Source organism: Balaenoptera musculus, chromosome 16, assembly GCF_009873245.2.
Source record: "Balaenoptera musculus isolate JJ_BM4_2016_0621 chromosome 16, mBalMus1.pri.v3, whole genome shotgun sequence".
NCBI lineage: Eukaryota > Metazoa > Chordata > Mammalia > Artiodactyla > Balaenopteridae > Balaenoptera > Balaenoptera musculus.
The window spans coordinates 48497056-48512593 of NC_045800.1; the positions used below are offsets into that span (position 1 = coordinate 48497056).

Sequence of the window (15538 nt, forward strand, 5' to 3'; positions counted from 1 at the left end):
GTCCCTGTTCTTGGCATGAAGCCTTTGACTGTACCCCCAGGCTGCCAAATCCCAGCTTACCTTGGTGATTGAAGGATTTCCACAAGATGGGAAAAGAGGGAGAGCTCCAAGTTGTCCGCAGCATTCATCCAGAGCTGGAAGACAGAACAAACACAGTGAAACCAAGGTGTGTGGAGAGAAGGGTTTCCAGGCAGTGTGAGCAGGTACGGTGCTGGGTGTGGTCTCCTTTGGTTCGGAATCACTAACACAGCTTACCAGCTCTGGAATCAGACTAGCTCTCCTGACAGCTAGAAAGTAGAGGGCACCTCCCCCCGGGGCAAGTGCAAACACCATTCCTATCTTCCCCATCTCTGCTGCTCTCTGGAGCTTCACTGTGGGTCTAGATTCTAACCAAGGACACCTGCACTAACCATCTCCTACGTGTGTCCCACCCTGGGCCCTGCAACCTGTGTGTCCACACACCAAACAACATCTCATTTTCATTGGATCCTACAAGGCAAATACCAGTGCTCCCAATTCAGAGATGTGAAAAGACAGGCTGAGGACAGACCACTGAGTGACAGGTACCTCACCACCCGCAAGTGATAGGACTGGAATTAGAAGCTGAGTCCCACCTCTCAGGTTTTATGCTGTAGCAACTTGTGCATGCAGTTTCTTCAGTTCCCCTATCTATAGAACCTGCAGCACAGCCCATGTTCCCATCTCCTGTGAACAGAATTGTGAGTGACATGCAGCTGTGAAATGCACTGAGATTCTGAGAGTGAACTTTATCACTCGGGTTGCTTTCTTCATTGTAAACAAAATGCAGCTGCTCCCCATCCTTCCGGGGCAGAGGTGATGGTGTGCCTACATGTCTCATTTCTACTTCCCTTTAAAGAGCTCTACTATTTCTCATCTAAATGCTGACATTTCCTCAGGCCCAGAATCTATAAGGTTCAGATGTAGGATTGTAAGAGTGCACTCATACAGCAGCAGAAAGAGCTCACGCTTACAAATGATACCATTTGCTCGAGGCAGGAAGCATCATACAAAGTCGTAAAACGATATCATTATCTGCGTTTAGTAGATAAGAGCAGTGAGGCTCAGAGAGACTGAGTAACTTGTCTGGTGCCCCACGGTTTTTAATTGGCAGAGACTGGCTTCAAAGCCTGGTCAGTCTGACCATGAAGCCCACTCTCTTGCCTCCTCTCTGTGTTCCCCGACAGGCATCTCCTGCAGACAGTGACCTAGAGGGTCAATAACCAACCTCACTTGAACCAAGCAGGTGGCCATGGCTCCATCCTTTTACTAACTGGGGAAAACAGAAGAGTCTCAGTGGACATAAGTTTATCAGGAAGGCAGAGACTGTCCCTCCCCAATCCCCAGGGCCCAGCATCACACATGCCATGTAGTGGGCACTTAATAAGGATCCACTACATTTTTTAAGAGTGAATGCAAAGTAAACCAAAGTAAGATAAGTGGATTACTCTTAAGCCAGAAACAGGCTGACAGATTTCCAGCTCCTGTAAGCACAGCCACTGCCCAGTACACACAGAGGTGGGGCAGCTGCCATTTGAGAGAGCTGGTGCGGATCGATGTGGCTCCCAGGGAGGTAGGGGTAGCCAGACATGGCATCCCAACATACTCAAGAGGGTGCCAAGAGCTCTGCATACTTGGAACTCATTCATTCATTCATGAAGGCAATCATGAGCAAATGATGACCAGGCTCTGTGTCGGGAGCTGGAAGAGCTGAGAAAGTAAGACAGGAACCCTGTGGTACCCCTTACCCTTCCCACAAAAGAATACCCTCCCCCCGTTTTCTTTTCCAGAGCTTTAGAACAATAAGAAGTTGCCACAGCACATTTGAGGCTGCCTAGCTCTTTTAGAAATTACTTTATATAATACCAACTGTCTGAATTTTGGGAAACATGCATAATTGAATCTTGTGGTTGTCATCCTGTGTCACATAACCCCTGTACTAAAGACTGCATTAAGATGCCTGGCTTAAATTTGTTTGAATATCAAATTCTGTTCTCTCCCCACCCCTGGGACCACCTCACTCTCAGAAAGAGGCGGCCTTTTCTGAGACCACAAGCCTAAGACACGCATGACTTCGACTTCCTGCCCCTTCCAGCTTCTCAACTTCCTGCCCCTCCCTGCTGCACACCCGTCATCAAGGATCACCCACCTTCTCCTGTAACCCACTCTCTGGTCTCCAAACCCTCCCTTTCCATGAAGGACTTGTCCTGTCAGTTTGATTCTCACACTGGTATTTTAACCACCCCTTTTTCACTGCTCAAGTCTCCTATCTAAGTTCTGAAACTCTCCTCCTTCTATTTTCTTCTCTCTCTTTTTCTTCTTCAAAAGCCCACTGTCTCCTTCCCGCCTCCTCCCCGCTCTTCACCTCATGTCTGACCCCACCACTTACTCTTCACTGGGCCCGTCAGTGACCTCCAAACACAACCCACACAGCCCTGCCCTTACTTCGCCTGATGTAGGCAGACACTGGGGAAACTCTTCTTCTTTTTGAAATTCTCTCCTCCCAATCTTTTAAAAATTTTATTTCATTTCATTTTGTTTTAGTGTGGTTTTTTAGCATCTTTTTGCTTGTTTTTATTGGTTGCCTATTTTCTTAACCCCAGTGTGAAAAGCACTGGCTCAGCTGAGGGGTAAGTTTATTCAGGGAGGGGACGGGTGGTGCCCATGGTGGTTCCAGGAACAGGCAGTGGGAGCACGGTGGGTTCCTGCATGGGTCATTCCTGGCCTGGGCCGATGGCAACGATGTCGTGGAGCCGAGCTGCCTGAGCACGGCCGCAGCATTCTGGAAGGGGCAGCAGTGCTGCCAAGGGATGCCGTCTTGTTCACCAGGGTGGTAAAGCCATTTGTGCACATCTGCTTCCCCGCTGTGCACAGGAAGCCCGTATCGCAGGCCTTGCTGGATTCCCCCACAAGCCTTGCACCTATCTGCAGATCCAGGTCTGGGTGTTCATCCTGGCCTGGTCCAATTAGATAATATTTCATTCAGGTTTTTTGTAGCTTTTATTTATGAGTAAGATTGACCTGTACTTTTTCATTTCCCATACTGTCCTTTTTTGGTTCTGGTATCAAGATTAGCTCATAAAAGAAGCTGGGAGAAATAATACCTACACTATGATCATGACTATGATTTTTAAAAAATACATACATTATGCATAGAAAGTACAAAAAAAGGGATGCATTCAAGGTTAACAACAGTCGTCTGGGTCTCAGAAAGAGGAGTTTTTCTTCCATTTTTCTGTAATTTTAAATATTCTATAATAAGCACATATTATTTTTTAATTAAAATAAACAGTTTTAAAAATACTTCCATGGACTGCAGTGTGTACCGGGTAAAGTGTGCTCCCTGCAGCTTACCATCCTCCGCTGTCTTCTCTCCCTCCCCCTCCAGCCTCACCTCTACCTGCAACAACATCCCCACAGGTGCCCCAAGCCCCTTGCTCTCAAATGCCCATGGTTGCTCTCATCCCCACACGTGAGCAAATAGCATCCACTCCACCTGAAATATTCCCCCATTGAACACACTCTGTCAAACTCAGCCCCAGAGCCCGGATCCGCTGAGCTGACTGTCCTCTCCTTCCACTCCCCAGATGCCCTGTGCCTCCCTCACTGGCACCCAGCACATTGTAGCACCACCTTTGTCGTGTCCTGGGCCCCATCGTTGCGTGCAGGGGCTGCATCCTGGTTATCACCATGTCTCCAGAACACACCAGTGCCCGACCCTAGTGGGCACTCAGTAAACGATGCTTCGTGAGTGGATCTATCCACCCAAAGGTCTGTGCAGTACTCCTCACTCAGCCTCAGGTGTGCCCTCAGCATCTCTCACTCATCCCTTTAAAGGAACATTTATAAACAGCAAAGCACCATCCAAAGGAATTGGTATGTTTTAAAATCCTTCTTATATATGGAAGCTTACACTTTTAAAATCCTTTTCCAGATACTATCTGATTTGGCTCCCACACCAGCCTGTGAGGGAGAGGAGATGGTCTCCCTTTCACACATGAGAAGACTGAAACTCAGAGAAGTCAAGAGACGTGCCCGAGGCCACACAGCCCATTGGTGGTAGGAGTTAATTATTAACCAAGGCCTCGGAACTCCAAAGCCTTGTCAGTTTTCTCTCTCACTACCATCTTGACCATCGAGGAAGCTGACCTGCTGGGTTTAGAGAAAGCTCCAGGCTTTCTGTACCATCACACACCTGTTCCTTTAGGGCTAGTGACCAGTCTCCAGTTTACCTCGAAATTGCAGAGGATGTGCTGGAAGACACCAATGTTGGTGATAGCAGAGGACCCAAAGCCCAGTTCTGCGGTGCCGGCAACGGACAGGATCAGCTGAAAAATGCGATGGTTTAGGAAAGAGGTCTTTTTCCTCAGGAGAAATGCCATTATCTGCAAAGGTTAAAACACAAAGCAGTTTCCTCATGAATGCATCGTCACCGCTCTTTCTCCCCCACCCACCTGTTCCTACTAGCACCTTTGGTCACCCCAGTCTGAAAACGCTCCGCTCTCTGGTGCTACCTCTTCCATTCTCTTGTTATCAGAAGGAAAACATATACCAACTTCTGTGGCTGCTTCCCCACCAGTGTCTGCTTTTCTGTACTTGAGGCTTCACCTCTCACTGTGGGCCCCCGGCTCCTTCCTGAATCTTACAGATTTCCAGAATGCCACCTTCTCCTGGTTTCTTTCTACATTTCTGAGTATTTTTCTCATTTTCCTTTACTGAATCCTACATTCATACCCATCCTACAGATGTTGCTATATCACTAGGAAGCCACCACCTGCCCACGAACTCAGTTACATCAGCTTCACTTCAGGCTGCTGCCAAAAGACGTGCCATTCTGCTGTGCCAGGCCCTGGGAAACTGGCAACACGCAAGCATCCATACCGAGTTGGAGGCACTGGGATCCCAGTGGCCCACACTCATCTCAGAGACTAATAAGATGGACCTCACCTAGCCTCATGTCTCTGTTGACCTCAGTCACACAAAAGTCAGGCTGACCCGCCATCCACTTGCATCTGGGTTCTCATCAACTTCATCTGGATTCTCAGCTCAGCTCATCCACAGCTCAATTCCCTACGCCTATATCTGACACAGTCCACCCTTCTCCCTGTCCTCTCAGACACGCTGTTCCAGTGTGTCATTAGGAAGTCTCACTTGTTGTTATGGACTGAATGTTTGTTCCTCCCCAAATTCATATGTTGAAACCCTGTTCCCCAATATGATGGCATTTGGAGACAGGTCTTTTGGGATATAATTAGCATTAGATGAGGTCATGAGGGTGGAGCCCTCACAGATCGGATTAGTGCCCTTATAAGAGTCACAAGGGAGCTTTCTTCCTCTCTCTGCTCTGCCATGTGAGGATACAATGAGAAGTGGGCCATCTGCAATCCAGAAGGGGGTCCTCACTCAACCTGACCATGCTGGCATCCTGATCTTGGACTTCCCAGTCTCCAGAACTGTGAGAAAATTAATTTCTGTTGTTTGTAAGCCACCCAGTCTATAGTATTCTGTTATAGCAGCCCAAACTGACTGAGACAATTGTAATCAGCAAATAATATCTTTTCAGACTGTTCCAGTCACTTCTTCAGCATATCCCCACTCCCCCACCAGGACATAATTAGGATGGCTGAAAGCTGCTTGAGAAAAATCACTCAGGCTGACTGGTTTCACTTTACATTAATAGTGTCAAATGTCAAATTTGGCCTGGCAGTCCAGCTCTTTTTTTAGTAAGCTGGCTTTCCTCATCCTAAAGATGATGATCTCATCTCTTCTCCTCTCTCCTTCAGCCTCCCTCCCCTCCACCACCTGACTCAGTATACAGCTGAGAATTTAGAACCCATCAGACGTGAACACTCTTATCTCCCCACCATCTGATCCACAAATGCCTGCACTGCATTCCTTCCTGTCACAAGCAGGGTTTCTATTCACCTGGCCTCTGGGACCCACCCCTCGCCTGCTCCTTGGGATAACTCTTCTCTCCTAGCTTCATCCATCCTTCTCTCTTCTGCCACTTTCTTCCCGAAAAATATGCCCTAGTAGTTCTCCTTTTAAAGATAACCTCCCCTTGAACCCTAATCCCTCTAGTTTGGGCCCCATTTCTCTACTCTTATTTGTAGGTAATCTTCTTGAAAGCACTATTGGACTTCCCCGGCGGTGCAGTGGTTAAGAACCTGCCTACCAATGCAGGGGACACGGGTTTGAGCCCTGGTCTGGGAAGATCTCACAGGCCGTGGAGCAACTAAGCCTGCAAGCCACAACTGCTGAAGCCTGCGCACCCTAGAGTCCGAGCGCCACAACTACTGAGCCCTCGTGGCGTGCTGCAACTACTGAAGCTCGCGTGCCTAGAGCCCATGCTCCGCAACAAGAGAAGCCACCGCAATGAGAAGCCCTTGCACTGCTACTGAGAGTAGCCCCCACCCGCCGCAACTAGCGAAAGCCCATGCACAGCAACGAGGACCCAACGCAGCCAAAGATAAAAAAAATTAAAAAAATAGAAAGCACTATCAACACACTCAGGCTCCACATCCTCACTTCACATTCTCTTCTCAACCCCATTCCGCCGGCTGCTGCCTCTTCCTGCCCACCTGCCTTAGAAAGGTCACTAGTGACTCCCAGGTGCCAAGTCCAACAGGGACTTCTCTGTCCTTAGTTTGCTGCATTATTTATCAGTATCTAGCATTGTTTGACTATGCCCACCTCCTCAAAACACTTTATTTTTCAAATTCTTTGACAAAGCATTTCTTTGTTTTCTCTTCCTTCTTCCCTCTCAACCTCCCTTGTTGGATTTTCACCATATTTCCAAGCTCTACCTGGTTAGTTCCTCATTGCTTCCTCCTTTGTCCTCGTCTCTCCTTTCACTACTCCTTTTCTTTGGCCGTTTCATCAATTTCCTTAGATTAAATGCCATCATGATGATATGGATGACTCTCACATCTATACCTCCCACCAAGCATGCCCTTCTGAACTCCAGAGCTGGGTATCCCACCTGATATTTTACCTCTGATGTCTCACAGTCACTTCACACTCAGCATGTCCCAAATGTCTTATTCCTTCCTGTAGGCAGCACTCTGGGTGCACAGCACTGGCTGTTTTCATATGCTACGTGCCAAGACTGCTCACAAAGACTCCAAGTCTCCCCAGATCCGGGATGCAGTCTCACATAACGTTGGATTCTATCCAGTCTCCGATCTTGACCCTTCAAACCATCTTCCACACAGGTGTCAAATGTCATTCTAAAGCATCATTCATTCCATTTCCCTGTTCTAAGCCTATGAATGGTTACTGATCACCTCTGAGATAAGATCCATGTTCCTTGGAGTGGCGGGGCTCTGACCCTTCCCTCCGTCTCCATCTAGGCTGTGCACCTGCCTGCAATTGTACTTTCCTCCCAGCCATGTCGAGGAACCCATCTTGGATCCCTTAAGTGTTCATAATGTTAATCTAGAACACCATCCTCCATCTTTACCATGTTATGAAAATCCATCTTATAAAACTTGGCTGGATGTCACCTAGTCTGACAAGAGGATGATAAATAAGTTTGATAGAAATAACAGATAGGAAGGGTTATGCTCTCCAATCAGCAAACCAACAGATGAATACAGAGTAAAAGTCTAAAAAATGATTAAATCCACTCCTGAGCCAGCCAGTTAATTAAAGACCCGTGTTTTCATTCACTGATTCATTCCAAAAATCATCACTGAACACTTACTCTCTACCATGTGCTCTTAGGATGCAACAATGAACAAGCAAACCCAGTCCTGTCCTCATGGGGCTTGTGTCTAGGGGCAAAACAGACCACAAACATGGCAACAAGTACATATACAACATGCCAAATGGGCATGCACATTAGGAAGAAACAAAGCAAGAAAACGTGTCTAGAAAGAGATGGGGTAGGATGGGGGTTCTGTTTTATAAAGAGTAGTCAGGGAAGGCAAAAAAAAATAATAAAAATCTTGTTTTTTTACTCAAACCTGTCATTTCCCACCTCTCTACCACTACCTCTTTCCCTGAATACATAAATTTTTGAAATATTTCTATTGTAAGCCATAAGAGTTTTAAAATTTTTTCTTCTGCCTTCACGTGTAAAGGTACCACGAATCTCTGAATCTGATGGGTTCTTTACTCAAACTATTTGGGAGTCCTTGTCTCGTGATAATATTTTTCTCTCTACCTCATTAGACAATGTTGTAGGCTGACTGTATCTCCTCAAAATTTATATATTGAAACCTAATCGCCAGTATGATGGTATTAGGAGGCAGGGCCTTTGGGAGATGATTAGGTCATAAGGATGGAGCTCTCGTGAGTGGGATTAGTATCCTTATAAAATAGACCCCTGAGAGCTCCTTCATCTTTTCTGCCACGTGAGGACACAGCAGAAAGATGGTTGTCTATGAAACAGGAAGTAGGTCCTCACCAGATACCGAATCTGCCAGCACCATGGTCTTGGATTTCTCAGTCTATAGCACTCTGAGAAATAAATTTCTGTGGCTTTTAAGCCATCCTATCTATGGTATCTTTTATAGCAGCCTAAACAGACTGAGTCAGACAGAAATTTCCACGGAGGGAGGGACTAAACCCATTTATTCATCTGTATCCCTAGCTTGACACTGTGCCTGGCTCTTAGGAGGTGCTCAGTCAATATGAGTTGAGTAAATAGATTCCATTCAAGGGCCACTTTTTGCCTCTACCATCTCTTTCTGAAAAACTCAGCCAATCCAGTCCTCTAGGCCTTCTCTGATCCCCTTTCTTTTTAAAGAAGCTCTTTGTGACTCCTCTACCAAGTGTGATGCGGCCACCTCGGCAGCTCTGGAGCACATTAACGCTCTCAAGGCACTGCATTCGTGCGACAAGCACTCACTGAGAACTCATGACGTGCCAGGCCCTGCACTGGGCAGCAAGGAGACAACGGTGAACACAACAGGGCCCAGCTCTTAGGAGCTCCGGGGTTCTGGGAAGATGGAGGGTAACCACCGGGTCATGGAGACGGCGGTAGCTCTGGAAGAGAATCTCGGACACTTGTTGCATTTGATTTGTACTAAAATTATTTTGGTATTTGCCTTATTTTATCCTTCTAGGAGCAGGAACTGCTTTGGACCTTTTTAGAAGTGTTCACAGTAATTATTAAAATCCCTCGCCAGAGCAGGCATCCATGTGCTAAACTGGGACAAATCCCACTACTTCTACCTTTAACAATATAGTCAGAGAAAACTGTTATATACCAGGAGCCTCAATACTTGCATTTTGATATAAATCTGGCCACACCCATTCATTTATTCCCCAGATATTTACTGAGTCTTTCTGGTCTCAGTAATACACTGACAAAGAACAAGAAAAGCCCAGCGCTTTAGACCGTTACAGCCTGATGGAGATGAGCAGAGAGATTGTCACAGCACTGCATGAGAGCAGTCAGACTTGGGCATACACACAGTGCCACCGAGGCCGGGAGACGACCACACGGGCAGTGCAGGGGTCAGGGGAGATGTCCCCCTTGCCATTGGAGCTTGACCTGGGAAAACAAGAAGGAATGTACCTGGGAAAAATGATCAACAAACCGCGGGCACAGGAACACAGGGTCACACTATGTGTTTAGTGATCCATGACCACAGGGGATTTGAGGACACAGGGGTGTAGGGTATGAAATGCTGGCCGGGTGGGAGGTGGGGCTGGAAGGGCAGGTTGGTAGCCAGTTAGAAAGGCTTTTAGGAGTTGGGGTATTGTATCAACGAGCGGACGTGTCTGAAGGGTTTGCACGAGGCAGAGGGGTCATCAGGTCTCTAATGTAGAACTGTGACTGGCGTCAGTGGACCCTGAGGGAGAGGCAGGAGGAAGGGGCTGCTGTCTGGCTGCGGCAGCAGTGCAGGTGAGAGGGGGGGGGCCTCACATGACCCCATACAGCTTTCTTCTCAGACCCTGACTTGGGGGCCGAAGAGACAGGGAGGCCCTCCCCCTGCCCCCACTGTGCCCAGGAGGAAACTGCAGCCTTTATGCCCCAGTGACCTTGTCTAGGCTTTGACCCTATTCCTGCCCTCCATGAGTCCTTTCTTGGCTGCTTCCCAGCCAGGCAGGGCATTCCTGAAGGACAGTGTCTACAACTTGTCTGACATTATGAACAGTAAACAGCAATAACAATCACAGTGCACACACACGGCAGTTACTCTGAGCAGGCACGTGTCTAAGCACTCAGCATACATTAACTCAATTATCACAATCCTACAAAATAAGTGTTGCTATTATTCCCATTTTACACAGAGGAGAACTGAAGCACAGAGAGATTAAGAACTAAAGATGGCCAACATTTCTAGGGCACTTACTCTGGGCCAGACATAATTCTAAGCCCTTCACTTGTATTAAATCATCCAGTCCTCACTGCAACCCCATGATACAGGAGATATGATAGATCATATCGTGCAGGTGGAGAAACCGAGACAGAGAGGGTTAATAACTCAGGACTCAGGCAAGGTTAAGTAGTAAGTTAGGCAGAGGCTCAATTCAAACGCAGCATTCTAGTTCTATGGTCTAGGCTCTTAGCCATCATGCTAGATGCAAAGTGGGGGGACCACAAATGATTCCTGAATTCATCAGTGAAAGGTGAGCATCCCCATCCTGATGAGAGCCCCTCTCTGGCTGGCTGTCACCTGGCCCTCTGCTCTGGTGACACTGGTCTCAGGACCCAGGGACCTTCAGTTTCCCTTCTCCAAAAGTCATGCTAGTGGGAATGTCCACTTGGGCCAGCAAGCCTCCTCCCTGTTCCTCGGGGATGCCAGCTCCTTGCAGGGCGGGGCACTGCAGACTCAGATGTGAGGGTGGGATTACCTGGTACCCACAGATGAGCTGCATCAGGCGATCACACATGACGTTGCTGGTCAGGACCGAGTGCAGGACTTTCACAGCCGCGTACAAGGTGTGGTCATCCGTTGCTAAGGAAATGAGGCCCAGGAGGATGGCGGGCCCACCGATGAAGTCCAGGCTGCTGGCAGCAGGGCTGGAGTGGAACACCCTTACCCCTGTGTGGGACAAAGGGCGTTCCTGAGCATACTACAGCTTCACTGCAGTGGAAGTTCCCCCGGCACCATGCAAGAGCTGTCAGGAACATCATCCACTCACAGCGGGGGGCGCCTGTGCACAGGACTGGCTGGGAGGAAAAGCAGGGGCTTTGAAAGTTTTAGGTCAATGAGAAATCCTGTGATGAGTCCTTTCTGGGTCACAGAAGGCTGAAACAGCCCAGGGGATTTCAGACCTCCACCCTCTGTCTCAGTCCAGAGTGCCGGATGAACCAGCTGCCCTCTGACCCTGTTTGCTGGCTGCTCTGACAACTTCTGGCTCTTGTCTGCCCTCTAGATCTGCAGCGTTGGACCCTTGCATCAGCTCGTGGCTTTGCTCTTGCCTGACTGCAAGGCAACCAACAGTCGCTGGCTGTTGTTTTCACCCAAACAACCACAACCATTGCCTCTGCTCAGAGGCCCCACTGTACTCACTCCATTGTGCACAGACGCCAGCCTGGTTAGTGGCGAGTTCGCGACCAGTTGTCAGATGCAGCAAAGTGCACTGACCTCTGCAGGGAGGCTAACTCTCTGGTGAGATTAACTCCCAACTCTTGCCCTCACTGTTCCAGCTCCTCAGCCCTCTCAGTCCTGCCTGCTGCTCCAGAATTCCAGGCTGCACAAGCGATGACAGCCACAACCCTTCTTCCCAAATAGCAGTAAAGGCTCATACCTAATTGGCCCACGGCCACGGCTCCAATGGTTCGAAGAGAACCCGAGAGGTGACTAGCACAATTTCTTAACAAGAACACCGGCATGGCATTGTTGCGGGATGAAATGTTCATCTAGAGAAATTGGTAACAATTAATCCAAGAAACCTTCCTGGGAAGGAGGAGGTCTTGTTCATGAGGTCCTGGAGGGCAGGCACCCCCAGGCCTGGCACTCCGCAAGTGTAAGTCAGTGAATGAATAATAACTGAACCAACGTCAGCGGGACTGAAGCCAAAATTCAGGTTCCCCTGTCCTGCCTCCCAGGCTCTGGCTTAATCATAAGGGAGCAACTTCAGTTATACAACTGTGCCACCAGTGTCCCGCATGCTCACTAGTGTAAACAAATGCTCACAGTGAGGAGCTGATGAGAGCAGGAAGGACCTGAGGACACTGGACGTGGAATGGTGCTGTGAAGGCCAGAGCTGCCTCCTTCCCAATCTAGGGTCATCCAGCTCTGCAAGCCCTGGCATCACCGGTCTCAGACGGCCAGGAAAACAGGGACCCTGGTCACCTCCAGCAGAAGGTTCTGTGCTGGTAAGGCACAGCTTTGGTGCTCAACAGGACTTAACCCCTGATCCTGCCGTCTCAGTAAAGGGAAGGGGCCTTTTGTCTGTGAGGGTGGAGAGAACGTAAACAAATCAGCCCAAATTCATCAGCAGTAAGCAAAAGAGCTCTTTATGCAGGAATTAGGAAATAGGAAGTCTAATGGCATCTTCATCTATAAACATGTCTGCTTGCTGTTTTGCAAATTTGTTGTTTGCATAAACACAGTGATTCAAAGAATATTTTGCAATGTTGGGGGGTTAGTAGCACCCAGAAAAGGGAAGCTCAGTAGTGTCCCCAGTGTCACATATTTTTTAAATATTTTTTAAATATTCCATTTGTTCTTGCTCTACCAAGGAAAATGAAGAGCACCTGCTTTCTTCTCAGAAATAAGAGGTTTAGTCTTGAGGGGTGCGAATGGGCAGGCGTCATGGAATATTTTAACAAATGAAGTGGGAAGCACGCCTGTGTGTAACTGTCTACACATGCACAAACGTGAATTAGTATTGACTTAATCACTGAAAGCTGAAGGAAGCCATGAGATCATGATTCCAAAACGGAGCAGCAAGTGAAGTTAGAAGGCATACCTCTTTGGCAATCAGGCGGCTGTCCACCTCATTGTATGCGTTTCTGATGTCTGCAACGCTGGTGATGGAGGAGCTGGCTATATGAAGGCCAAAGGAAACCCTTTCCTCTGCAACCAGGGGCATCACTTCCATACAAGGGTCCTCTCCTAAAATAACACATCTCCAGTTATGTCTATTCTCACTTTACTGAGTAGGAAATTAATCCTCAGAAGAATAAGTATCTACTGCTACATGGCGAAGTAATCACTGAGGAATGTTTGTAGCTGCTATATGTTGTTACATTGTGTGTGATATATTACATGTTTTGCCCCTACCTGTGATTTCTGACACATAGAAAACTGTAGAGAAATCTCACAATATTAACCCTACTATAAAAATAGAGGCATTCCAGGTATGAAATTACTAAAGCTTGAGACACCTATCGAGAATGTAACCTCGCTCCCAAAATGCTGGGCCGAAAGCCCTAAGGTTTTCAATGAGCTGCATGTACATGGTAAACACATCCTTTGGCATGAGTGCCCAGGTCGCTGAGTCAAGGAGAGCCACACGTGGTACTTGAGAAGCATGGTGTGAATAGAGAGTTGATGAAGCTTTGGCTCTGGACCTGACCTCCTCACATTTTTCTGGCCAGTGCCCTTTGCCAGAGGAAATGAAGATCAAAGAAGACATGGAGGCTGGAGACAGAAACACTCCACAGCACTCAATCGCCCTTCACCACGCACGAAGGCTTCCATACACAGATTCATTTATCATTCTTCCCAGATGCAAGCTGACCCCCTTGACTTGACAGAGCACAGAGAGCTATGCTCCCTGCTTGAACAGCCAACAATCAATAATGAAAATGTGGATGTTTTGTCTGCCTGTTTAATAATTGAAGACAACAGTATACTTTAGTTAAAAAGCTTCTTCATTAAAAGGAATGTAACTTATTTATCTCATTCACTTCCCCCTTTCTTTGCTGATGGTATTACCCACCCACTTTCCTCCATTATGTGTGTTGGAACTGAAATCTAAAGGAGATTGTCATTTCCTTTTCTGACATTTTCTATTGGATTGTAAATATGTAATGATCCAATTACAGAGGTTTTCCCTAATGACTGGCCTGTGCTGAGTTTATTCTTTATAAATAAGCTATAAATAACTGAATGTCCATTTAAAAACTAGTATCAGCAACATCATTATAAATCAAAACACCCCATACCTTGGGCATGCACAGCTTGGAAGTTACCACAGTATCTTGGGCCAAGTTTGTTAATAACTTCCAGAGTTTCCATTGAGATGGCTTCTTCGAAGAGGTACGCAGGGCCCAGACGCCATATTAATAATGACTTTTGTTTCCAAACTCGAGGGGTAGCAATATATCCATAAATATCCACAAATGAAGATGGATCCATTGAAAGGAATGGTCCTGGTAAAGCCTGAATGTACAACATCTGTTAACATAAAAAGGTGGGGGGGGATGTAGATGGGAGGTGTTTAACCTCAGAATTAATCAAGCAAACACATAAAATATAAAATGATGTACCTTCTTCTTCTTTCAAAGTGAAAACTTATTTTACCTAAAAACATTACAAAGATAACTCTCAAAGCTGAGAAACAGTGCACAAAACAGTTTATAAAATGCTGGTGGGAGTAAAAAAACTGACACTGTGCCTTTGGAAACAAATTTGATAAGAAATATAAAGTGCCACTAAAAGGTTCATCTTTTTTTTCCCAGTCATTTCACAAAGAACTTAAATGTCCAATACTGGTACCTTAATTAAGTTTTACATACTAAAAATAATTACAGACTGGAGAGGAAGAAATAAAACTGTCTCTATTTGCAGATGGCATGTCCATGTAGAAAATTCCAAAGAATCTACCAAAAAAAAAGATACTTCCTAGAACTAATACCTGAGTTCAGCAAGGTCACAGGATACATGATCAACACACAAAGATCGATTGCATTCTATACACTAACAAAGAACATGCAGAAACTGTAACTGCTCACAAGAAAATTAAATACTTTTTTGCTCTGCAAAATCCCATATGAAAGAGGATGAAAAGCAAGCTATAGATTAGGAGAAATTATTTACAAATTACATATCTAACAAAGGACGGGTATCTAAAATATTTAGATAAACTCTTAAAATTCAACAGTAAAAAACAAACAATCCAATTAGAAAATGAGTGAAACACGTGCATAAGACATCACTAAAGAGGATATACAAGTTGCAAATAAGCACATGAGAGGATGTTCAATCTCATTAGCCATTAAGGAAATGTAAAATAAAAACAAGAGATATCATCACTACACACCTATCAGAATGGCTAATTAAAAAAGAGTGACATCACCAAATGCAGAGAAACGGGACCACTCATCCATTGCTGGTGGGAATGTAAAATGGCACAGTCACTATGGAAAAATATTTTGGCAGTTTCTTACAAAACTAAACATGCACTTACCATAGGACCCAGCAATTAGACTCTTAGGCATTTAACCCAGAGAAATGAAGACTTAAGCTCACACAAAAACCTGTACATAAATGTACATAGCAGCTTTATTTGTAACATCCCAAAACTGGGAACACCTCAGATGTCCTTCAGTGGGTGAATGGTTATGTATCCATATCTGAGTAGTATGGAATACTATTCAGCAATAAAA

General features: G+C 46.4%; 1 protein-coding gene across 1 annotated transcript in view; it reads right to left on the bottom strand.

Annotated features, from left to right (window-relative positions):
- The window catches only part of WDFY4 (WDFY family member 4), a 253283-nt gene that overhangs the window by 168811 nt on the left and 68934 nt on the right, over nucleotides 1-15538 (bottom strand). Inside the window, exons 20-25 of the mRNA XM_036829672.1 lie at nucleotides 14096-14327; nucleotides 12895-13040; nucleotides 11728-11839; nucleotides 10828-11018; nucleotides 4251-4403; nucleotides 61-134 (exon numbers count right to left, since the gene is read on the bottom strand). Coding sequence (XP_036685567.1) covers nucleotides 61-134; nucleotides 4251-4403; nucleotides 10828-11018; nucleotides 11728-11839; nucleotides 12895-13040; nucleotides 14096-14327 — 908 coding nt within the window. The remainder of the gene's footprint in view (nucleotides 1-60; nucleotides 135-4250; nucleotides 4404-10827; nucleotides 11019-11727; nucleotides 11840-12894; nucleotides 13041-14095; nucleotides 14328-15538) is intronic.